The 26,238-nt window shown below is 42.0% G+C and overlaps 1 protein-coding gene and 1 long non-coding RNA gene across 6 annotated transcripts in view; one reads left to right on the top strand and one right to left on the bottom strand.

Annotated features, from left to right (window-relative positions):
• LOC117197620 (uncharacterized) overlaps nucleotides 1-21,112 on the top strand; it is a 34,342-nt gene extending 13,230 nt beyond the window's left edge. Inside the window, exons 4-8 of the long non-coding RNA XR_007473239.1 lie at nucleotides 5,360-5,467; nucleotides 7,205-7,418; nucleotides 16,783-16,891; nucleotides 19,585-19,848; nucleotides 20,982-21,112. This is a non-coding gene — a long non-coding RNA (uncharacterized LOC117197620). The remainder of the gene's footprint in view (nucleotides 1-5,359; nucleotides 5,468-7,204; nucleotides 7,419-16,782; nucleotides 16,892-19,584; nucleotides 19,849-20,981) is intronic.
• The window catches only part of STARD13 (StAR related lipid transfer domain containing 13), a 226,970-nt gene continuing 220,759 nt past the window's right edge, over nucleotides 20,028-26,238 (bottom strand). For all 5 annotated transcript variants that reach the window (XM_033410143.2, XM_004282208.3, XM_049701355.1 and 2 more), the window contains 3 exons: nucleotides 25,604-25,821; nucleotides 22,485-22,661; nucleotides 20,028-21,757 (listed from right to left, as the gene is read on the bottom strand). In XM_033410143.2, coding sequence (XP_033266034.1) covers nucleotides 21,640-21,757; nucleotides 22,485-22,661; nucleotides 25,604-25,821 — 513 coding nt within the window. In that variant the 3' untranslated portion in view covers nucleotides 20,028-21,639. The remainder of the gene's footprint in view (nucleotides 21,758-22,484; nucleotides 22,662-25,603; nucleotides 25,822-26,238) is intronic.

Here is a 26,238-nt window from a genome sequence, read left to right as displayed (position 1 = left end):
AAATACATCTACATGTGGAACGACTCCTACAGAATTCAGTTTGTTATACAGCAGAAACTAACACATCATTGTAAAGCAATTATACTCCAATAAAGATGTTAAAAAAAAATGTTATGTGGTGTCCTGGATGGGATCCTGGGACAGGAAATGGACATTAGGAAAAAACTAAGGAAATCTGGTTTTGTTTTTAGCTTCAGTAAAAAGTAGAATTACAAGGCTACAGCACGTCTCAGGAACCCAAGGACTGGGATGAAGTTGGGCCTCCGATACAAACTTTAAAGAGGGACTGATGTGCTGTTGTGAGCTGGGAAATTTTCTTTTCCTCCATCTCTCAACTCTGCTTCTTTCTTGCATGTCTGCTTCAAGGTTCTGTGATGTGGCAGCCTGGGTTTCCAACCACACAGTGGAAAACTGCCAGTGATGTTTCCTTAATTTATATCTCCTCTGATTAACAGACCATTCATTTATTCAGTCATTCATTCATTCATATAAGAAATATATATTGCATGCCTACTGTGTGCCAGTTAAACTCTATTGTGTTTATGTTTTGCGGATAAGATAAAGCAAACATTATTCCATCCTCGTGGAAGTTACTAGATCATAAGAAAGATATTGCTTTATTACTTATACAAATAACAATATAATGACCAATAGACAAGTGCCAAGAAGAAAATATTCTTTGTATCATGAATCTGTTCCCCAACTGAGTATAGGGTATGAAGGAGGACTTCTGGGGGAAGTGACATAAAACTGAGACCTATGCGTAAATACAAGTTACCCAGCCACTGGGGACAGGTGTGGTGAACACCTTTATAAAAAAAAAGTTTGAAGATGAGAGAAGGGACAGAGGTAGAAAGTTAGCCTATTTCTCCTAAGCCTATAGCTAGTGTCTACAAGATGGATTCAATAAATTTCTATTTATTAAACACAAATTTATTTATTGACTCTCAACATGTAGTTTTGTAGTGTCCATGTAACATTTACAAAAATAGTTGATCATGTTCTTGACCACACAGAAAGTCTTAATCTCAGTAAAGTAATTTAGAAATCTAGAAAACATTGTTGATTTCCTAGGAAAATATAAATTTTTAAAATTCATTGAAGAAGTAGAATTTTTGAATAGTTTGAGTGCTATAGGAGAGATTAGAAAAGAAATTAAAAATGTATTATTGAAAAAGTTAACAGGATTTGATAATTGCATAGCTGAACACTATTTAACCTTAGAGGGCAAGCATTTCTGATGTAATTTAAATTATTTACGACTGTAGAAGAAGACAGACAAGTTCTCATTGTATTTATGAGGCCAATCTTATTACTGCAACCTGATAAAAATAGTAGTGCAAAAAGACCAATAGTACACTAGATGCAGAAAATTCTAAATGTGATATTAGCTACAATAGTCCAGTCATGTATTGAATATTAACTGACTAATAAACTATGGCAAAGTAGAGTTTATTGCAAGAATGCAAGGTTGCATTGGTATCAGGAAATCAAGCAATATGATTCATTACACCAACAAATTAAAGCAGAAAAGTAAATTAACATGTCAATAGATGTTGAAAAGCCATCTTGATAAACATTTGGCAGCTATCCTTAATGAGAACTTTAGGAAAATATGTACAGGAGGAACATTTTTAAGTTTGATAAAGACTACAAAACACTGGCAAACATTATTCTAAATAGCAGACCACTAAAATTACTTTAATTATGACCAGGAACTAGATAAGATTGCTTGTTCTTGCCATTATTATTCAACATTGTTTTAAAAGTTCTAGCAAATGCAGTGAGAAAAGATAGTAAAATAATTTGTATAAACATTGAAAAAGGATAAAACTCTTTTTCTTGATAATATTATTATATTCCTGGAAAACCCAAGAGACATAAGGAAAAAATACTTGAATTGGTAAGACAGATAGATATAAAAATACATATAACAATCAATAGCAGAAATGACCTAACCATGAAAATGGGAAAAAATTAATCTGTGGTTACAATAAAATGCAAAGAAATACTGTGGGAAGACAACTATTACATCCTGAAAAGACTCAAACAAATGGAAAATCATACTAAGTTCTTAGATGTATAGACTAAAAATAATTTAAATGTTAGAGCTTCTAAAATTCACTATATACATGTACATATAATATTTACATTTAACATTAATTATGATATATACTGTAATTCCAATTAGAATCATAGCATTTAAAAACAATATTAAAAGATCTTAAAGCTTATTTGGAAAAATAAGAAGCCCAAGAATAAAATGTATACAAAGAAGACTAGTGAGTGCAGATATTAAAGCATACTATAAAGCCACTATAATCAAATAAATAAGGCATTGGTTTTTTAAATAAGTATACATGGTAGAGGAATTGAATGAAAAGTCTTGGTATAGATTCCAAAATATACACTATTTTAATCTGTTATGAAGTTGATATTTTAATTCAGTGTGAGCTGGAAGGTGCTGGCTCAATTGACCATGCAGCTGGAAGAAAATGGAAATATACAGGTCTCTCAGCATTTATAGAAATAAATTCCAGATAACTGAAGACTTCAAAGCAAAAAATTAAATGTAAAAATAAATCAATGAATAGATAGATGAATGAATGACTTAAATTACAGAAGAAAATCTAGGAGCCTGTACATAAAATTTAGGGTTTGTGGAGACTGTTCTTAACCAAGACAAGAAACCAAAAGCTATAGAAGATTTAAACAAGGTCAATGAGAAATTGTATAGTTAAAAGTATATTTGCATCACAGATGATTAAAGCAAAGTTAATATCTTTAAAATACTAAGAGTTCTTACTAATGGCAACAAATAATAGAAAATAAATATGAATGGATAATTTATCCAAAAGTGGATATAATGGCCATAAACATATGGATACTCAAAATTATCAGTAATCAGAGAAATGCAAATTAAAGTAACAATGCATTATCCCCTTATAACCATGTATTTAATACAAATATAATAGAACATAACACCATCATACTCTTTAGAGGTAAGGATGCACAGGAAAAGGTACTGTCATATTCTGCAAGTTAAATATTAATTGCAGTATGGCAATATCTTCTGAGAATAAAAATTCACATACACTTTGATCCACCAGTCTCATTCCTGAGAAGCTATTCCAAAGACATAAAAATACATAATAATTTCATAAAAATAATATGTACCATGATGTTTATTACAGCATTATTCATACAGTTAAAATTCTGAAACAAAGTGAATCCCCATAGAAGAATGGTTGAATCAGTCTTCAAAAGAAAATATTTAAAAATTTCATAGAATATTATGCAGCCATTAAAAAGGATAAACCATAGCAAAGTCTGTACCCTTGGTTAGGATTTCTATGAAGTATCATTGAGTGACAAAAATCTAGCTGCAGAGATGTATGGTACTATATTTCTCTAAATAATACTAATATACAAGGAAGAAACTATGTCGTGTATATGTGCATTTGTGAACGTGTGTATGTGTTTACAACACTAGGTTGTTAACACAGGGTACTTAGTGTGGTTTAGGAAGAAAGAAAGGAAGGTAGGAAAGAAGGAAGGAATAAATAAGAGGGGGAAAGAATTGAACTATTTAAAAAGCTAGCATGATCCCCATTTATGTTCTCTTTGTGGAATAATAAAAAATAAAGGAATGCCAGGCTACCGATAGGCAAGCTTTCAGTCACTTTTCATAAGAGCTGACTTTTCTACCTTATTGTTCCTGTAGCTGCTATTCTGTCAGCAGTTATGTTCCAGTCAGCACACTGAGGAGAGTTCTTTTTCATCTCTGCAGCCTACTTAAATAAACACAGGAGCTCCACATTTCTTTATTGTTCCATTTGTCAGATTGTGTGCGAGCCACAGAAAAAGACAGAACATTGCACAACCATTTTGCTACACTTGACAGTTTAATGGACCTGCCAATTGTTGCACCAGCTTTGTATTATTAAATGTTTTAATCAAAGAGAAACTAGAAATCTATACAAGGGAACTTCCGAAGAGCTACATTTCTATTAATTCCTGGAGTCACAGCACATTAGGAAGAGAAGCCTGTAGAAGACTTTGCGTGATAACTCCTGACACTGGGAATGCCAGTTAAACTGTGAGACCAGATCTTCAGGGCCACCTACTCACTTGGGAAATAAAGAATGTCTGCAGGGGGTGTTACTGACCTCTCCAGGGTGGTCCTGCCATACAGTTACCCCTTTCCCCTGATTTTCTCCTTCCTGTTGGGTGATTACTTCTTCTCCAGGGCCATCATCTGTCTCCCTGGTTTCCTTGACTTTTGTCTTATGATCTCTTTGAAGACCCACTGATCTCTCCTTATTGATAGATCACATGGTTAGTTAAAACCCATTGTTACATTAACTAACCTTTAAGGCAAATGTACTTTTTAATGACCCTTTGTACAGATCTTGGAGGGGAAACTCAGGCTCTCAAAACTAAATGGATGGGACGGATCCGGCCCACACTGGCTGGGGGCGAGGGGGTGGTCACTCCTGTCTCCTCAGGGGAAGTGCCGCGTTGTTTTCCTCTACAAATGCTCTCAGATCAGACTCATTACTCACTCTCTCCTTGCCTGTCTCTAGCCTGAGTAGCCTGAGATGAACAGTTTTTGTGTGTTAGAAAACAATACGTGGAATTGCTTTGGTGCTCGCACTACTGTGGAAGGATGGAGGGTCAAGTCCGAATATTTGAGAATAAACCTTTCATAGTTTGTCCGCAAAAAACAAAACAAAACAAAAAAAAAAATCAGGTTTCGGGAAGTTTCAGGTTTCTTAGAAACCGCACTTGACATGGTGCTAAGAACCGTTTTGTTCCTGTAGAGAAGTGCAATTATGGGCAAGTATTTCTGGGAACATGGTCACATTAAATAATGACAGCAAAAGACTCCCCGGTGAATTTTGCCACTTTGTATGACCCCCTCCTTAATCTGAATTTCAGAGATGTTAAAATACCACCAAGAAGAATGTCTGCCACGATTTAAATGTGCATCATGATGCTTTGCGTATCAGTTCTTTGAAAACAGCTGGATTTTGAGGCTGCCGTTATGGAGGGGACTCAGTGTTTGTGAGCCCTTCGTAGCCCTCAGATGTCCATGCCTGAGGACTCTACCTCAATCTACGGGCACTTATTTTTGAGAATCCACAATCATGCAAATGTCCAGTAGGGTTGGAAATGGTGATTCTCTAAAACTCCCCGTGCCCTGCTATGGCATTGCCTAACACCTCAGGGCTGATACAAAGGAAGGCACCCGGGTGGAGAGGAGGGGGTGAAATGATGCTTTCTGTGACCTGGAAGCCCTTTCTGAAGCTTCTTTCCACTCATCCTTCTTCTCCGCAATCCCTCCATTCCCATTTAGATCTGCGGCTCTGCTCTGAGGACCAAAAACAGCTTCCCACTCTGCGTGTGTGTTACCTCTCCGTGAGGCCCCACTTGTGGGCAGGAAATCACACTCGAAGGTTGCTTGGTGAGCACAGAACAGAATTCAGTGAGATGGGGGACAGGATGCTGGTGGCCTGTGTGTCCCTTGGGGAGAGGCCACTGACAGGGGAGCGAGGCCCTGGAAGCCCACTGCCCTGATGCTCTCTTTCCCGGGCAGGCCTATCCGATGGGCATTCCCAGTGTTCCCCTCTGAGATTTCCTTTCTTGTGGTTCCAAGACTGACCAGCTGTCCCTCTGGGCAGAACGTTCTTCCTGGTTTTATAGAACCAGCTTCCAGTCACTTTGAACTGGGAGACTTATTGTTGTTTTAAGGTGTCTGTACTTTTCTGCCTGCCCCCCTGAGAGTGCTTCTCAAGGGTTTTCCCCCATGCGTGCCTAAGTTTGAGGGGTTCCCCAGCGTAGATACCCACTCTTCCCCCGTACTGGCCCATGTCTCCAGCTGGGAAGGAATGTATTTGACTTTCTTAATTCCCTGTTCTTTCCCCTGTTCTTAATTAAATCTATTGTCTGTGAGGTCCCAGTGAAGATGTGTTCATTTAGAGCATTTTCCTTACTCATAAGGTGGCATCTGGAAAAGGCAGAGCGAGCACATGTCAGCATAAGGCACAGCCCAAGAGGATTTCCGACAAGGGTCTAGGGAGCAAGTGCAGAAATATGCTCTCCATCTCACCCTCTTCACTGCTTCTTATACAAGTTGTCATTAAATTGTCCTTTGGCAATTTACAAAGGTGATAACTTAAACAGTTACAATTCACCCTTGGCTTTAAAAATGTACCAGTCAGTAAGAAGTCAGTGTTCCCACATCCTCCCAGCTTCCTCCTGGAGTGATGGGGAATGGTCCCTGGCAGCCTGACTACAAAGAGTCAGAGCTTCTGGCTGGAGTACAAACAAGTAAGAGGCGGTTCATTATTGCAGCATCTGTGGGAATTTAAAAACTGAGAAAACCAACTAAAATTTGATCTGCTTTTTATTACCACCATGAGCTGGCAGTTCCAAATTCTTTTAGTGAGATATTTTATTGTTCTTTGTTCTATATCGTTGCAGTTACTGCTGAGTTTTAGCAGAATATATGTAAGCTTCCAATTAGCATATTTGATTATATATCCTTTAATGAGCTTTTTAAATCTACTAGGAAGTTAACTCAGAGAACTCTCAGCTACAGTCAGCCCCTGACACAGGCAGATCCGGCTACGTGGGTTTGTTCAATAGTAAGAAAATAAGAGCCAGAACAGGTGAGAGTTTGGAATTGTTCTACCTTGCTTTGGGCATAATTCAGTTCCTGTTTCCAACTCTGTGATCGTTTGGACTATATATTTGAGATAAACGATGAGTGACTGTAAAACAAAGAACCAGACTTGAGTTAATTGAATTCTATCATTTCCTGTGATCAATTAGAACTTCTATTTTTGTTTAAAGTTTAAAACAGTGACCAACATTTTAAACTGAATGACTTCTCACCCACTAAGATGTCTATAATCCAAAAGAGGGACAAGGATGTGGAGAAACTGGAATCCTTATACTTTGTTAGTGGGAGGGTAAGGTGCACAACCAGTTTGGAAAATAGTTTGGTAGTTTCTTAAAATGTTAAATAAAAATACATTACATGGTCCAGCAATTCTGTTCCTAGGTATCTACCCATGAGAAATGAATCACTCTCTGTTCTTTCGACCACATTCTATTTCTTAGAAGCAAGTCACTAAATACAGACCACACTCAAGGAGAGGAGAATTAAGCTCCACCTCTTTTTTTTTTTTTTTTGCAGTACGCAGGCCACTCACTGTTGTGGCCTCTCCCGTTGCGGAGCACAGGCTCTGGACGCGCAGGCCCAGCGGCCATGGCTCACGGGCCCAGCCGCTCCACGTCATGTGGGATCTTCCCGGACCGGGGCACGAACCCGCATCCCCTGCATCGGCAGGCGGACTCTCAACCACTGCGCCACCAGGGAAGCCCTAAACTCCACCTCCTGAAGGCTGGAGGTGAGTAGTTTGTGGACATATTTTTAAACCACCCTCTGAACCAGGTATCATTCTACATTATTCAGGAGGGAGATGTTTATGGTTGGAAAGTGGAGGATGCTATAAGGAAGAAATCTTTTTGCTTTCTTTTTGTCTTCTACAGATATAACATCATCCATGTCAAGCACAGGTCTATCCCTTCCTTCTCTTTATTCTTGCACTAAATATGCATTTTACAAGTCTTTACTTTATTATTACTGCTTATTTTTTGCTGTCCTCAATACATTCTTAAAATTTCAATACGTGCTGGGTTTTAGACTTCCTGAATGCTGCTCATAGGTGTTATGCCCATCTTTTGAACTGTTCTTGGTATTTTGCCGTTTTTAGGAAACAGGACATAATTTTTTTTTAAACATCTTTATTGGAGTATAATTGCTTTACAATGGTGTATTAGTTCCTGCTGTATAACAAACTGAATCAGCTATATGTGTACATATATCGCCATATCTCCTCCCTCTTGCGTCTCCCTCCCACCCTCCCTATCCCACCCCTCTAGGTGGTCACAGAGCACCAAGCTGATCTCCCTGTGCTATGCGGGCTGCTTCCCACTAGCTATCTTTTTTACATTTGGTAGTGTATATATGTCCATGCCACTCTCTCACTTCGTCCCAGCTTACTCTTCCGCCTCCCCATGTCCTCAAGTACATTCTCCATGTCTGGTCTTTATTCCTGTCCCTGCCCCTAGGTTCTTCAGAAGCATTTTTTTTTAGATTCCATATATATGTGTTAGCATACGGTATTTGTTTTTCTCTTTCTGACTTACTTCACTCTGTATGACAGTCTTTAGGTCCATCCACTTCACTACAAATAACTCAATTTCATTTCTTTTTATGGCTCAGTAATATTCCATTGTACAGATGTGCCACATCTTCTTTACCCATTCAACTGTCGATGGAAACTTAGGTTGCTTCCATGTTCTGGCTATTGTAAATAGAGCCGCAGTGAACATTGTGGTGCATGACTCTTTTTGAATTACGGTTTTCTCAGGGTATATGCCCACTAGTGGGATTGCTGGGTCGTATGGTAGTTCTAGTTTTACTTTTATAAGGAACCTCCATACTGTTCTCCACAGTGGCTGTATCAATTTATATTCGCACCAATAGTGCAAGAGGGTTCCTTTTTCTCCACACCCTCTCCAGCATTTATCGTTTGTAGATTTTTTAATGATGGCCATTCTGACTGGTGTGAGATGATACCTCATTGTAGTTTAGATGTGCATTTCTCTAATGATTAGTGATGTTGAGCATCCTTTCATGTGTTTGTTGGCAATCTGTATATCTTCTCTGGAGAAATGTCTATTTAGGTCTTCTGCCCATTTTTGGATTGGGTTGTTGGTTTTTTTGATATTGAGCTGCATGAGCTGCCTTTATATTTTGGAGATCAATTCTTTGTCAGTTGCTTTGTTTGCAAATATTCTTGCCCATTCTGAGAGTTGTCTTTTCATCTTGTTTATGGTTTCCTTTGCTGTGCAAAAGCTTTCCAGTTTCATTAGGTCCCATTTGTTTATTTTTGTTTTTATTTCCATTTCTCTAGGAGGTGGGTCAAAAAGGATCTTGCTGTGATTTATGTCATAGAGTGTTCTGCCTATGTTTTCCTCTAAGACTTTTATAGTGTCTGGCCTTACATTTAGGTCTTTAATCCATTATGAGCTTATTTTTGTGTATGGTGTTAGGGAGTGTTCTAATTTCATTCTTTTACATGTAGCTGCCCAGTTTTCCCAGCACCACTTATTGAAGAGGCTGTCTTTTCTCCATCGTATATTCTGGCCTCCTTTATCAAAAAAAAGATGACCATAGGTGCGTGGGTTTATCTCTGGGCTTTCTATCCTGTTCCATTGATCCATATTTCTGTTTTTGTGCCAGTACCATATTGTCTTGATTACTGTAGACTTGTAGTATAGTCTGAAGTCAGGGAGCCTGATTCCTCCAGCTCCGTTTTTCTTTCTTAAGATTGCCTTGGCTATTCGGGGTCTTTTGTGTTTCCATACGAATTGTGAAAGTTTTTGTTCTAGTTCTGTGAAAAATGCTTTAGTTTGAGAGGGATTGCATTGAATCTGTAGATTGCTTTGGGTAGTAGAGTCATTTTCACAATGTTGATTCTTCCAATCCAGGAACATGGTATATCTCTCCATCTATTTGTATCATCTTTAATTTCTTTCATCAGTGTCTTATAGTTTTCTTCATACAGGTCTTTTGTGTCCTTAGGTAGATTTATTCCTAGGTATTTTATTCTTTTTGTTGTAATGGTAAATGGGAGTGTTTCCTTAATTTCTCTTTCCTATTTTTCATCATTAGTGTATAGGAATGCAAGAGATTTCTGTGCATTAATTTTGTATCCTTCTACTTTACCAAATTCATTGATTAGCTCTAGTAGTTTTCTGGTAGCATCTTTAGGATTCTCTATGTATACTATCATGTCATCTGCAAACAGTGACAGGTTTACTACTTCTTTTCCGATTTGGATTCCTTTTATTTCTTTTTCTTCTCTGACTGCTGTGGCTAAAACTTCCAAAACTATGTTGAATAATAGTGGTGAGAGTGGGAAACCTTGTCTTATTCCTGATCTTAGTAGAAATGGTTTTAGTTTTTCACCATTGAGGATTATGTTGGCTGTGGGTTTGTCATATATGGCTTTTATTATGTTGAGGTAAGTTCCTTCTCTGCCTACTTTCTGGAGAGTTTTTATCATAAGTGGGTGTTGAATTTTGTTGAAAGCTTTTTCTGCATGTATTGAGATGATCATATGGTTTTTATCCTTCAGTTTGTTAATATGGTTTATCACATTGATAACTTGCATATATTGAAAAATATTTGCATTCCTGGGATAAACCCCACTTGGTCATGGTGTATGATCCTTTTAATGAGCTGTTGGATTCTGTTTGCTAGTATTTTTTTGAGGATTTTTGCATCTATGTTCATTAGTCATATTGGCCTGTAGTTTTCTTCTTTTGTGACATCTTTGTCTGGTTTTGTTATCAGGGTGATGGTGGCCTCGTAGAATGAGTTTGGGAGTGTTCCTCCCTATGCTATATTTTGGAAGAGTTTGAGAAGGATAGATGTTAGCTCTTCTCTAAATGTTTGATAGAATTTGCCTGTGAAGCCATCTGGTCCTGGGCTTTTGTTTGTTGGAAGATTTTTAATCACAGTTTCAATTTCATTACTTGTGATTGGTCTGTTTATATTTTCTGTTTCTTCCTGGTTCAGTCTCGGAAGGTTGTGCTTTTCTAAGAATCTGTCCATTTCTTCCAGGTTGTCCATTTTATTGGCATAGAGTTGCTTGTAGTAATCTCATGATCCTTTGTATTTCTGTAGTGTCAGTTGTTACTTCTCCTTTTTCATTTCTAATTCTGTTGATTTGAGTCTTCTCCCGTTTTTTCTTGATGAGTCTGGCTAATCAATTTTGTTTATCTTCTCAAAGAACCAGCTTTTAGTTTTATTCCTCTTTGCTATCATTTCCTTCATTTCTTTTTCATTTATTTCTGATCTGATCTTTATGATTTCTTTCTGTCTGCTAACTTTGTTTTTTTGTTGTTGTTGTTGTTCTTCTTTCTCTAATTGCTTTAGGTGTAAGGTTAGGTTGTTTATTTGAGATGTTTCTTGTTTCTTGAGGTAGATTGTATTGCTGTAGACTTCCCTCTTAGAACCGCTTTTGCTGCATCACATAGGTTTTGGGTCATCGTGTTTTCATTGTCATTTGTTTCTAGGTATTTTTGATTTCCTCTTTGATTTCTTCAGTGATCTCTTGGTTATTTAGTAGTGTATTGTTTAGCCTTCATGTGTTTGTATTTTTTACAGATTTTTTTCCTGTAATTGATACCTAGTCTCATAGTGTGGTAGTCGGAAAAGTTACTTGACAGGATTTCAGTTTTCTTACATTTACCAAGGCTTGATTTGTGACCCAAGATAGGATCTATCCTGGAGAATATTCCATGAGCACTGGAGAAGAAAGTGTATTCTGTTGTTTTTGGATGGAATGTCCTATAGGTATCAGTTAAATCCATCTTGTTTAATGTGTCATTTAAAGCTTGTGTTTCCTTATGTTTTTTTCATTTTGGATGATCTATTGGTGAAAGTGGAGTGGTAAAGTCCCCTAGTATTATTGTGTTACTGTTGATTTCCCCTTTTATGGCTGTTAGCATTTGCTTTATGTATAGAGGTGCTCCTATGTTGGGTGCATAAATATTTACAATTGTTATATCTTCTTCTTGGATTGATCCCTTGATCATTATGTAGTGTCCTTCTTTGTCTCTTGTAATAGTCTTTATTTTAAAGTCTATTTTATCTGATATGAGAGTTGCTACTCCAGCTTTCTTTTGATTTCCATTTGCATGGAATATCTTTTTCCATCCCCTCACTTTCAGTCTGTTTGTGTCCCTAGGTCTGAAGTGGGTCTGTTGTAGACAGCATATATACAGGTCTTCTTTTTTTTTTTTTGTGGTACGGGGGCCTCTCACTGTTGTGGCCTCTCCCGTTGCGGAGCACAGGCTCCGGACGCACAGGCTCAGCAGCCATGGCTCACGGGCCTAGCCACTCTGTGGCATGTGGGATCTGCCCGGACCGGGGCACGAACCTGTGTCCCCTGCATCGGCAGGCGGACTCTCAACCACTGTGCCACCAGGCAAGCCCTCAGTGTATGTCTTTTGGTTGGAGCATTTAATCCATTTACATTTAAGGTAGTTATTGACATGTATGTTCCTATTACCAAGGACATAATTTTAATGTCATTAGATATAATTATTGCCAGGGCCCCAGGAATGCTGAGATCTTGATCATCTATTATCAGTGATCCTTCCCACAGGCTCGGAAAGCTCTCTGTGAACAGGAACAACAGCAGAAGGGTATCAAAAGACGTCTTTATTAATAGCTGTGCAAATGTCTGAGAATTATAGTAAAGGATAAGCACTCCCATTTGCCTCTGAACCTAAATCTTAGGACTGAGCAGGCCCCGTCATGCCACAGGGCAGGACGGGGATCTATCCGTGTATCCGGCTGTACTTAGCAGCCCAGCTGCGTGCACAGAGGAAGGAGCACACATGATGGGTACCACCTGGCGATGCTGTGACCGCCTCCAAACAATGTCACGGAGCTCGGTGATTCACACTAGCAAATCCCCTCCCCTAGAAGGTGCTGCAAAGGGCTGGACAGAATAGCCTGGCTGGAGGTATGTTGTCCCTCCCTCATGTGCCCTTTGCTGCTTCCAAGTCTGGCCTCACCAGCGGGCTTGCTGTGCACCCCACTGTCTTGCTGTCTTCTTTTTTTAATTTATTTTATTTTTGGCCGCGTTGGGTCTTCATTGCTGCGTGCGGGCTTTCTGTAGTTGTGGAGGGCAGGAGCTACTCTTCATTGCAGTGCATGGGCTTCTCATTGTGGTGGTTTCTCTTGTTGCAGAGCACAGGCTGTAGGTGCTCCCGCTTCAGTAGTTGTGGCACGTGGGCTCAGTAGTTGTGGCTCATGGGCTCTAGAGCACAGGCTCAGCAGTTGTGGTGCATGGGCTTAGTTGCTCCACGGCATGTGGGATCTTCCTGGACCAGGGCTTGAACCCATGTCCCCTGCACTGGCAGATGGATTCTTAACTACTGCACCACCAGGGAAGCCCCGGTGTCTTCTTCTTGTTGGAGACTATTTGCAATTATACTCAAAATGTCACTCTTTAGAAGATCCACTCAGCCAATCAGCTGGGTGTTCTTAACAGCCAGCATAGCTTCCTGATTTCATCATTCTGTCATAGAGGAACCCTCCTCATTAAGGGAAGCAGCAGAGCAAAGCTCAGATTGCCTGGGTGTCAGTCCTGGTTGGGTGACATCAGGAAAGTCCCCAGTCCTTTCTTAGCCTCAACTTACTCTTCTAAAAAATAGATATAATAGTATCTATGTCATTGGGTTGTTGTGAGGATTGATACCTACATTGTGCATACACATATACATGTATGTGAGTGTGTATGAAAAATCCTTGGTAAACAGCAAGGCCCCAATGCACACAGCTGTCACTATTGTCTTATCACTTTTTACTTAATGGGAGGTTTATTCCATGTGTGGTTGGTGATGATCTGAAGTAGGAAGATAAAGAACCCATAGCATACAGGGCATCAGAACGTTCCCTGGACGTTTACACTTCTAGGTTTGAAGTTCTGGTTCCCCTCATTAGCCTTTGGTTCCCCTCATTAGCCTTTGAAATTCCACTTGGAGAATGCCGTGGAGAACTGCCATCCTACTTGCTGCCTCTTCTGGCCTTGATTCCTTTGTCCTGTTTCAGTGGCCTGACCCTTGTCCTGGGAATTACTGCCGCTGCAGAGTCTTTTCCTCATTTGCATGGCTCACATGATGGACGTCACCTTGGGTCTATTTCTGATCTCTGCATAACATCTTGACACTGGAATGTGGGAACACAAGCAGCTGTTCATTTTATACTCCCCAAACCTTGAACAAAAATTGCAAAGTGTTCTTCTGTCTTCTCAGAGAAAAACTGTCCCCCTCTTGTTCTTACTCAGTTTCAAGAAGTAACAACCGTTGCTGTATGTATGACTGGTTAAAATTCCTTCATTTCATGTAAAGGATCCTGCTTGATGCCCGCTTTGCAGCATCAGGAATACAGGGGAGCAGGGCTCTGTTAAATGTGAACTTTGAGATTTATGGGGAAGATCAGGACAGCTACACAACCGTCTGAAAAGTGAACAAGGCAGCCAAATTGCTGCTGCATTTTTTTTGTTGTTTGAAATGCTGCATCACTGCTTTGATGCTTTTTATGCTTCTGGGTATAAACATACGCTGCTGGGTTTATACTGGAACCACTGCAAACTGATAGAAAACTAAGAAGAAATCCACTCGCCTTTGCCACTTCCAAGTCTTTTTCGAGCTGAATGTTCAGTTTCATGCAGTTCTAGAAGGGAAGCCCTGTTCTGGAGTGTGTGTTCCTCGTGTGCGGGGTCCCAGAGGGCAGCTCCAGCAGATCCCAGCGATGGGTGGTCCTCCCCCCACCGCTCCCCTGCAGCTGCTCCTTCCAGAGCATGTTTAATTTCAGACCATCGGATAGCCCTTTTCTCCAAAGTAATTTGAACCACCCATCTCTGCGGCAGTCAGCACACTATCTGTGGCTCAGACAGAATTGATAGTTGTGCCTGTTTCCTTTTAGTTTTCCCCTGTAGATGAGGGAGCAGCAGAGAAACTGAAGGACATCAGGAAAAGCAGCGAACGCCACCACATCCAGTGGTCTTGTTTGTTTGCCCAGTACTCCCCAGTTTGGCCCTTCCTCACTCAGCGTCTTCAACTCTTGTCCATTTGGTGTATATGGGAATCCAGCCCCCAGAAAGGCAGGGTCCCTTCTCCCTGGCTGGCACCTCCTGGATGCTCTCTCGGGTCTTCCTTGGGCACAAAGTTCCTGGCAAAGCTGCGCATTACAGGATTGAGACAAAATGGATACCACACACCGTCTTGGGAATTTCTTCAGAAAACTGCTTGACGGGCTTGGAAACCAAGGAATGGGGGTGGGGATTCTCTGAGAAGAAAAGATGAGATTCAGACAGCTTTGAAGTGGTGGAGGGGGAGAGAGATGGGGGAAGGAAGGCTCAGGCTGGAGGAGGCTCCCTGGAAGAGCCCTTCTGAATCCAGGCAGAGCTCCCATCTCTGACTCTCCTGGGAGTGCAGCACCCAAGCCTCCCCAGGGAAGCAGGTACCACATGGGGAAACGACCCGTACACTCCAACCACCGGAGAACAAGGTCAGGTGACTTTCAGGGTTAGGCTTTTTTTGTACTGTGGTAGTAGCATTTCAGTCTCTTCCGTATTCCCAAAATAGCTTCCACCTACCTGCTGATGCCTGAAATCCTTGTAACAGGAGAGAAAGCCTCTAATGCCAGATAAGGAGATAAAAGACTTCATTATGCAAATCTACAGTGGAGCAACTCTGTCTGAAACATTCATATGAAAATGTCACCAATCAGCTTTTCAGCAGACGGGATGACTGATAACCACGGGGATGGCAGAGGCGTCTGCCACCCTTGACGTGAGCACAGGGATGGGAAGGGAAGGCGAGGAAGACCGACATAGGGCCGGCACCCGCTGTGCCCACAGGGGCAGCGTGGTGATGTTTCCCGAGATGACTAGGATTTAGGGCAACGAATCCGCGCGCGTCCCTGGTGTGATGATCTTCTGGGTCTTGGGGTGGAGCCACGCGGCCAGGGCGTGAAGGTGGGTCTTCCGCCTCCTGCCAGCAGCGCAGTTGTTCTTCACGTTCTGAAGCTGGGGAGTGGGAGTGAGGTGGGCTGGGTCAGACCCTTCCTGCGGGAGGCGTTCACTGTTCCCAGAGTGGAGGCTGAGCGTGAGCGGGGTGTGTGGGGGGGCAGGCGGAGAGGTGAGAGCGCCTGGGGTCAGGTGTGGGTTAAGGCGCTGGAAGCAGAGCCCCTTGAGGCTGCAGCTTTAAGTTACATCCTACCTTGTACTGTCTCCCCGGTGTGTTGGTTGAGTCTTATCCTAAGTGACGCCTGGTCTCAGGTGTGTTGTGGGGATTTAGGGAAGCACTTGGAGCAGCTCCACAAGGAGGTATCACGGGGAGAACGGGGCCTTCCTCCTCTCCCAGGACTCTGGTGCCAGGGTGGGTCCCAGCAGTGAGCTGAACGGTCGTGGTCGTGGTCAGCAGGGGTGGGTGTGGGTGTGAGGATGAACCAAGCTGACAAGGGAGCCTGCCTTCGAGCACGTGTAGACGCTTGTCTCGAGAACTCCGCGAAGTATCCGGGGGCCTTGGAGACATGCTTGTATCTGGAAATCAGAATGGCAGGGGACTTATCATCTGGGCCTAAGAACTGAATGTTCCCATCTGGGACATGCGGGCTTCCAGCACCTGTGCATCGCTTGCTGGAACCCTGCTTTCTGATGGGCTTGAAAGACGCAGCCAGAGGCTTCATTTCCTCCTGCTGCTGTTACTTATTTTCCTTCACCAGGAATAAGGTCTCAGCAAATTGATGAATTGATCATTCCCAACACAGTAATTTTAGCAGCTCCAGCAGAGCTTGAGGAAAAATAATCAAACAGCATGTCATTTTGATAGTTCTTTACCCCAGGCCCTTGGTAAGCTTTTCCCTGTCTAATCTCCTTCCTCTGATTTTATTTTTCTCTGTAGAGCTTCTCTGGTCAATTATGTATCTTGTTTCTTGGCTGTTTTCTCTTCTAGACCATAAGTTCCATGAGGACAGGGATTTTTTGTCGTTTTATTCACTCATTTCATTTATTGTTTTATTTACTGAATGCCTAGAACAGTGTCTGGCACATCATGAGTGCTCCACACGTATTTGTTGAATGAATGAACTAATCAAACTGTCCTATTTTCTGCAAACAGATGTTCAGCATTTGATAATTTCAGAAACAGTTGCATTTAACTTCTTGGAAGACCAGCTAATTCTCCATTGTTTGTGCTATTGGAGAGCTGTAGTAGTCAAACACAAAATGTGAGTTATTTCACTGGCTTTGGAATACTCCACACTAGGTTATGACTTCCATTTCTATGGCTTCTATCATCTTTATGCCCAGTTTTCAGATGCCCAGGTCATTTTAAATACTTATAGAATGGTGTAGCAGAAAGTGTCGTATGGGATGGAGTTTCAAAGCTGAGTAAGACATGGTCCATGTTCCTAAGAGATCATAATCTAGTGGGAGAGTTAGATTTATTGCCAAATAACTAAATGAGATGTGATTCATGCAATAAGAGTAATATATAAGGAAGCAGGTGGATTTCAGATGGGTGGTCAGGAAAGTCCATGGAGCAAATGATGCTCAAATAGGGTTTTGAGGAATAAACAGGCTATCACATGACCGACAAGATGGGGAGAAAGTCAATGGCAAGTCACAGAGATGTGAAAGAGTGGCTTGGTATCACTGGACCGTTATGTGTGTAGTCAGGAGAGGCAGGGATAACACAACTGAAGTGAACACGGGATGTACCTCTAGCTTTGGGCCCTGGTCACTCTCATAATGTTTCAGACCTGTATGTCCCACTAGTGGCTGGGCATCTCCACCTCGACAATTCAGAATCATTGTAAGCGCTACAGGAACAGTGACACTCCACTTGGCTAGGATCTATTTAATTCCTTTACATGAATTTCCTGAGAAGAAATCATACGACTGATTTTTTTTGTGGCCAAATATCAAAAGCAGAAGTATAACAGAGACTTCCCTTGTGGTCCAGTGGGTCAGACTCTGCGCTCCCAATGCAGGGGGCCGGGTTTACTCCTTGGTCAGGGGATTAGATCCCGTACGCATGCCACAACTAAGAAGGCCACACGCCATAGCAAAGATCCCACGTGCCGCAACTAAGACCCAGCACAGCCTAAATAAATAAATAAAATATTTTTTTAAAAAAGAAGTAGAACAGTTTCATGCCTAAGAAGTTCATGAAGTAGACTCAGAATCAAATTTGAATTCATATGCTCCAGGGTCCCAGGATGACACTGGTTGCCTGTGGCTGCTAGAATGACCATGTTCTCTTCTTTCACGTAGAAGGGGAAGAGGGACGGCTGAAATCCCTCCTTTGCCTATGAAAGCAAAACTTGCAAGTAATGGTAGAGAGTATGAGGGAGAGGAGCAGAGAGCAGAGTTTGGATCATTTTTATGTGGGCATATGGTCGTTTGGGCTGCTGTGGCTCTTGTAGCCTGTAGCTGAGAATGTTCGAGAGCTCCTGCTTGCTTTATTAGGGGTGACCTTTGTCATCTTTTAGAACTAAAGCATAGAACAAGTACAGTGGTCCCTCAGTACCCGCAGGAGATTAGCTCCAGGACTCCCTTCAGGTACCAGAATCCAGGGATTGCTCAAGTCCCTTATATAAAATGGTGTAGTATTTGCATATAACCCATGCACATACTCTCATATACTTTAAATCATCTCTAGATTACTTGTAATACCTAATACAATGCAAATGATATGTAAATAGCTGCCAGTGTACAGCAAATTCAAGTTTTGCTTTTAGGAATTTTCTGGAATTTTTTTTGGAGTATTTTTTTTAATTAATTAATTTATTGATTTATTTTTGGCTGTGTTTGGTCTTCGTTTCTGTGCGAGGGCTTTCTCTAGTTGCGGCAAGCGGGGGCCACTCTTCATCGCGGTGCGCGGGCCTCTCACTATCGCGCCCTCTCTTTGTTGCAGAGCACAGGCTCCAGATGCGCAGGCTCAGTACTTGTGGCTCATGGGCCTAGTTGCTCCGCGGCATGTGGGATCTTCCCAGACCAGGGCTCGAACCCATGTCCCCTGAACTGGCAGGCAGATTCTCAACCACTGTGCCACCAGGGAAGCCCCTGGAGTATTTTTGATCTATGGTTGGTTGAATCCTTGGATGCAGAACCTGCAGATATGGAGGGCTCACTGTACAAGGATGGAAAGCAAGAGGCTCAGAGTCAGATGTGGCTACTCTTCATGGTCCAGTGGTGCAGCCATAAGTCACGTCATCAAGTCTCAGTTTCTTGTGCACTCAGTGAAAATGGAATTGTAGCTGGAGTTCACTGAATCCTTCATAAAAATACTCTTAAAAGTGTTCTTATAACTTCTAGATATAAGAACAATGAAATGTAAAAGAAATCCCTACCCATCACCATAATGCCTTAGACATAGGTTAAGGCACCCAGACAGTTAGTGAAGTTCTGTAGATAACAATCTAGACTTTTATATGAATCTTTGTATTTGAGGAAGATTTGACTACAGTACTGAGGCGTCAAGCTCATGGCAAGCTTTTTAGAGAGAACTCTTCCTCAGGAAGCAGGTTTTCTGCTTACAGGATGAAGCATGAAAATCAACATGTATTTTATAGGGAAAAAAAAGGGTATATTTAACGTATATAAATTTCTTTGCCTTGGCAAGTATTTTACAATTGATGATTGATACCAACAGTTGAGGTAAAGATATACATGCAGTATAAATAGTATAAATATAATATTTAAAGGCAACATATTTTGTTTCTATTGGCAAGATAACAATGAATAAAATACTGTAGTATTTGACAAGCTTGCTGCATCTTTCTCTTTTTTTTTTTTTAAGATGCACTGTGTTGTTAGGCAGCAGTGATGTGATTAGTATGTGCATAAAAATTAAGAAGTCAGGTAATTTGAAGAGAAGGGGAGTCAGAAATAAAACCATGTGTGCTTTTATTCTAAGTATCCTCCAGGTCCCAGCTTCTCAAGGTGTGGTCTTCGGGCTGGCAGGCTGGGCATCCCCGAACCTGGTTCAAAATGCAGAAGCTCAGGTCCACCTCAGACTGCCTGAATCAGAGGCTTATTGTAACAATATCTGCGGGTAATCCGTGTGCTGCTAAGGCTGGAAAAGGCCTGCTCTAGGTGACACGACACCATTCATCCTTGTGTGCCTGTCATATTTCCTGAAAACATATGATCCCATCTCTGGAGTAGGATCAGCATTAAGGTAAATTAAAATTCACTAATGATCTTGTCTGTGCCTACTAAAGTAATCTGGCATATGTGGTTACAATTAAGATGTATGGAAGAAGTGAATTTGTTTTGCTCACAGGGCGTTGCCCAAATGGAAAATTATGGGTTTGCTGCCACCTTTTTCAGTAGGCAAGGAAACAAAAAATCCCTAGATCACAATTCAAACAGTATGATTTTACTGGTACCATACAAAACTCATATATAGCATTTTTATTTCTCTCAATAAAAGAATTGCACATTGCTGATAAAAGAAGACATTATATAAATGCATACAATATAAAAAGAAAGGAAAACACTCTTAATTTTTTTTTTCTCCAGCATGAATTGCTAAGTTATGATACCAATCTCTCCCTGAAACCAAACACAATAAATTATCTTTCTCTCTAGCATTGTTGAATTACAATAAAAAACCAACTTAAATCCATTAGCAATTGGTTAAGGATAGTCCATTTGCTTAGTCTATACAATAATAAATAAGGTTGGGTCAAATGCATAGGTAGCTTGACTGACTAATGAAGAAACATGGAATTTAACAGACCTGTTTATATTTTCTAAAACTAATTTGAAGAACACAGTTTTGGTCTTAACATTAGTTTAAAAACCCTGTCTTTCAGATTGCAAAACTTTAATGAATTCTATCTTAAGAGCATCATATGTAGCAATAGTAGAATTCCCTGAAGCTGAAATGGTCCAGGACTCTTGAATGACCATCATCTCCCTTAATCTGGTGTCCAGAGTTAAATTCAGTGCAATACATTGGTAAGAAAATGCCAATTAACTGTGGACAAATAGGCCACTGGTCAACTAGAATGACATTTAAGAACATTATGAAATGTAAGTATGAAAACTCAACAGAACACAGAGGCTCCCTTTGGCTGTGAATCTGCAAAAGCTATTATACTCAGCTCTAATCAGCAGGGAAATACAGGCTCTCTTTCAGTCACTGGGCTGACTCCAGTGGTCCATAGGCATCTAACATGTCACTGAAAGCTGTATCTGCTGGCCCCATGGCAAGCGGTAATCTAGCCTTAAATGCGGGAACGACTCCTCACCCACTTCTTTGCTTTAAAGAGGACTAAATATTATTTTCTTTGCTTTATCCAACAGCCCACTCTCCGTGTTTGAATAACACAAACAAGCTGACAACATGTAAGAACCATTTAATGTGTTTTCCTTTGGTTGGCTAATCTTTGGTAAGACATCAGGGCAGACTACATATTGTCACACTTCGGTGTCAGCAGCAGATTCTGCTCAGCTTACAGGACGGCGGGGAGACAGCGCCCAGAACAACTTGGAAAGAACCAGGTGAGGAAGGGACTCACCGAATCAGACTTGTTCCTTTTCAAAATATGCAATTATATATAAAATTGATATTTTACATATATACAGTAAAGATAAAGATATACACACATATGTACATATGCTATACATACATTTATTTACAGTTAAGAATACGCTTCTTAGAAGCCTTTAAATAGCAAATTAGGCAATGCACAATGAATAATCCATTTAATTTTAAGTAACATAGATAAATGTTCTGATTTTTAAAAATATTATATTAGTAGGGATGTAGCCGTCTCCAGGAAGGCTAGGAAAGTTCTCAGAAATTCTTGCATCTTCAACATTCCGACTTCTCAGTGCTTCCACTTTTAAGCATGGTCAATCGCTTTCTCTCTCTCCCTTGCTTTCTCACGCGCACACTCTCTCCCACAAGTGTTTGCTTTCACTTCCTCTTCCCTGAGTTTGATGTCACACTGGGGAAAACTCAGATTTTAGTTTCTGGACCTTCAGCAATGAGGGGCTGAAAAGAGTTTCTAATCCTGGCAACTTCCGCCGCACACAGATGTCCAAAGCCTTTATTGTACCATTCTGGGGAGTGACCTCTGCGGGGACAAAAATCAGAAAGGAAGTGGGAAAGTCTTTTTCCAAATCACAACAGTTTGTCATGGTCGATAGGGCTGTGCTTGTGCCCTGAATGTCAGTCCACCTGCATTACACTCGGGGCTGCTGCTCCGAGGTTCTGAGAACCTCGTTCTGTCAACAGGGCCTTGCAAATGCCTTTTTGGCCAAGTATTTGGTCTATCTTTACAGTATTCACCAGGTGCTTTAAAATGATAGCGTCTCCTCAGGGGTGATTCAGACTTAATTCTAGAATTTACTGAGAAAACCCAGCTTATATCCACCCAGAACAAGAACTCAGCATCATGAATGCCTTGAAGGGGTTGGATTTAAGTTAGTTCCCTCTCAAAGGAGGGCAACTGGAGGGAGCCGCAAAAGGGACAGGCTGAAAAGAAACACAAGAGGACTCGTATTTACTGAGCACCTGCTACATCCCGGGCTCTAGTGCTGGTGTTTGCCCCGTGCCCAAAGCACAGAAGTATAAGTGGGACAAAACGGAAAATAAAGATGAGCAGAGGACTTTCTCCTGAAAGTCAGAATTTTAGCAAGGGCGGAAAGAGGAAAAGCGAGGGGAAGGCACACATAATCTTCTAGAAAGCATGTTAATGGCAAGAGGAATAAAAGGACAGTGAAATAAGGGACCAGATGAGAAACAGGGCCCCAGCGGATGTGCGGCAAGCCTGCGCCCGCCGCCCCCAGGAGCCCGCTCACCTCAGGTCCACCCTGCAGATGTGGGTCAGCCTCGACTTGCCTGACCCACACGGCTCCATTAAGTACTGAGAGTCCATCACCACAGCCCGCACACCACCCATGAGCTGGGCTTCCTCGTGGTCCACGGAGAGGGACACCAGGGTGCACATTCCTTTGGGCAAATCAGTCTTCCAGGTCCTGCAGCAAAACAAACCCGCACGTCGGAATTAGGGCTGAGAGAGAAGGAAAACCCAGAGCACAGCGCTGAGGCTCACACTTATATTTTCTTGCTCAAATTCCAAGCCCAGTTACTTGGACTAAGCTAATGGTTTCCATAAGTGCGTGTGAACTTTATGCCATGCAGTTGAAAGCAAGGGTCTCAGCCCTCTGACCCAGAGGTCAGAAACGGTCTTGCAGCTTTCAGAGCTGCTTTCGGAATCCCAAACTGAGGCTGCAGAGGCTCCCGCACAACACTGAAGGGCTGGTCTCACCGTTTGGGAACGAGGACTCGCCCATTCAAGTCTTTCAGCAAACATCTATTCGGTGTGCCAAGCTCTGAGAAGCCACTGAAGACATAAAGGTCTACAGCCCAGGAGGAGAAACAGACCTACCAAGAGAACCCTAAAGCACCACGGAAAGTGCAGTGATATGGCTGTGCAAAGAGCGCTCTGAGATCACGCACAGGGGATGGCTTCCTGGAGGACGCGGTGCTCAACTCAAGTCTGAAAGGATGCTTAGCTTGAAGAAAACTAGGTACATGGCAGACTACTAATTGCCTTCAAGTCCCTGAGTGGCTCTTGAGCAGGAGAAGAAATAAATACAGTTGATTTGCCTCCAGAAAGCAGAGATATGAAGGTATGTTTTAATTCAGTGCAGACAAGAGCCGTCTCACAGTGTGTACTCTTCAAAAATGGAATGGGCTATATGAGGGGTAGTGAGTTCACTGTTACTGGAGCTATTCAAACATGGGGGGGTGTACCACTTGGGAAAAGGTTGTAGATGGAAGTCAGGAATCATGAGAGCATCTCTGTAGCAACCATTTCTACCGTAGGATGTAGGTTTCATTATTATAATCTTAGTTATTTATGTTACAAATCCTATCCCCTTGCTTAGTTATCTCATCTCTAACTTCGTCCTGGCCTACCTCACCAGAAAGAGGAACTATAACCTAGAATTAGGGAATAAGCAAGCCCTACACAAATGCTTAGCAACTTCTCCATGGGTGTGACCATTCTCTTTTCATGCATAAGGCTGTGATTAATAACAAAGACTGAAAGTTGTACAGATTTCTGGGGATAAAATGGAAGAAGCTTCAATGAGTATCACTGGAAGCTCCTGAGGAGCTAGAGAAAGGGATAAAGTAAGACATGAACATGGTAATCCCAAGAGGAGACCAGCCTCATGCATGCTAGCCTAGACAGGGAGATGCTCTGAAAACAGGAAGCGCCTCAGCCCTGGACTCCTCTTCCATACCTGTCACTTTCTACCTTTTGTATCATAATCACAAGGAATTCCTGCTGCAGGAAAACACATCAGGTTCATTATTAATCCTCTTGGGTGCCGAGTTCTTCTCCCTCCCTCATGGTCCACCCACCTTCTTCTTCAAGTCTTGGATCAACTATCAACACAGTGAGACTCTGTTCTGACCACTATATTTGAAATTCCACCCCTTCCTATCCCCCTAAGATAAGTAATCCTATCCCCCCTGCTTATTATTTATTGACTCTATTCCTATCCCCCTTGCTTATTATTTATTGACTCTATCATCTCCCTCCCAGCAGGGCTGTGGTCTGTTGTGCTCCCTGCAGTATCTCCGGAGCCTCCAACAGTGCCTGGCACGAGGCAGTGATGGAATGATACAGGAGAAGTAGCAGGCGGGTGGCACTGCAGGATGAGTGGAAGGAGGGCGGTTCCATGCACGGACTCTGGCCCTCAGCCTCCTGTAAGGGAGCGAAGAGGCAGGCTATGGCATGGCTCCATCCCCCCTGTGGCTGCCATCCTAGAACGATTTGATTTTCTGCTTGCAAGAGTGAAGGCGTACAGTTTTAACTTCCACGAGGTGAGTCCCAATAACTGCAGTAATAAGCCACCCTTACAACGGCCCACATTCTCCACCAGGGTCCCAAGGTTGCTAAGATAAACACATATACTTAGGGAAAAAATGACCCTTAAAATTCAAGGTCCTAAGGACCAATTCCAAAGGCATAAATAGCCCATGTGAAAAATAACCTTTAGTTTGCCAGAGACTAGTTTAATAAAGAAACTATTTAAATTACACATTTGGGAATTTCACTAGTGATTCTTTTTATACTGCTAATATATGAGAAGAGACAGTATTCACCATCAGTTATCAATAAAAAAAGGATGTATTGATTTAATTATATTTTATGTGGGTTTGTTAGAATCCTCAGTCCCTCTTCTTTCTGATTCAGTACTGACTCACCAGCCCATGTACACAGCTCTGCTGTGCAACTTCCTATTGCTGGTTGAGCATCCCCCTCCAAACCCAGAGAGCAGGGGTCCGGAACTCAACCCAAAAATCCATTAGAGGTAATATTTCGACAGTAGACACCAGCCTCGCAAGCCCTGTCAGGCCCTGAAACCTTTCTGGACATCCAAGTGTCTCAGCACAGTTGGACCTTCAGGGCTCTGTCAAGGTTTCCATGCCTGGTAATGAGTTATGAGCAGCTGAAGTTATACAGAGGCATTTTGAAGTTTCACACACTCCAGATTGAGAGTCACACCACTGAAGACTTGCTTTCCCAGGGGGAGAAAGGCAAAATCAGGAGAAAAGCCAGCCAGGTTCAATCTGCATAATTTAGCAGAAAGTACAACTGGACAAACAGCAGTTTTTTTGGGGACTCTGTTCTGAGGAAATGAACAGTATTTATGGCTTAATAAACTGTATGCTCCGTAATGAAAGGGGCCGTAAGCGAACCCAGCAGAGCTGTGAACTGGGTGCAAGCAGCAGGAAGTCGGGCATAAACACGGCAAAGTCAGTTTTCACTGAGAGACATGAGGGCCGGCTGAGTGCTGCCAGTGGGGGGTGAACTTCGGTGGGAGACCTCTGAAATGCTTAAATCTGCAGCTCTTACCTGGCTTTTGGAGCAGAGCATCTTAAACACCGGAGGCAGGCTTACCTGAGAACCAGGAAGTCTCTGGAAGGGTGAGGCGCCATGCTGTTCTGCACGTACTGATAGATTTCTGTTTGCTTGTCCAGGGTTTCCACCACCTTCCACTGCACGAAATCCTCATCCCACAGGTGACGCTCCCTCAGCACGCGATTCAAAACCACCGAGGGGGGCGCTTCCACCTCCACAGAAGCCTTCCACAGCTTCAGCGGATGCCCGTCTCCCACCTTGGGAAAGATACCAGCACATGCTGAAGAGGTTGCTGGTTCCAACACAACCTACCATCCTTCACTGGGTGTTCAAAAAACATCACTGAGTATGTAACTTGAAAGAGTGACTCTGAATACCTCAGGTTTAGAATTTTTAAATGTTTATCCTTAAGCTGAAAAAAGAATACTGATAATAAAAACGACAACCACCAACACACAGTGCTCCCTGTGTACCAGTCATTGTTCTGATTTTAAAACAGCCCTCCTCTGACAGTGGTCCTACTATTATGTCCATTATGCAAATAAGAAAACGGAGGCACAGAGAGGCGAGTGACTCGCCCAACGTCACACAGCTACGGGACATAGCCAGGCCTGGGCTCCAGCAGTCTGGCTCCACAGTCTGCAGTCTGATTATGTGCAAACAGACTCTAGAGT

The sequence above is a fragment of the Orcinus orca genome, chromosome 18, assembly GCF_937001465.1.
Source record: "Orcinus orca chromosome 18, mOrcOrc1.1, whole genome shotgun sequence".
Taxonomy (NCBI): Eukaryota; Metazoa; Chordata; class Mammalia; order Artiodactyla; family Delphinidae; genus Orcinus; species Orcinus orca.
This window is presented reverse-complemented; position numbering and strand designations above follow the sequence as displayed.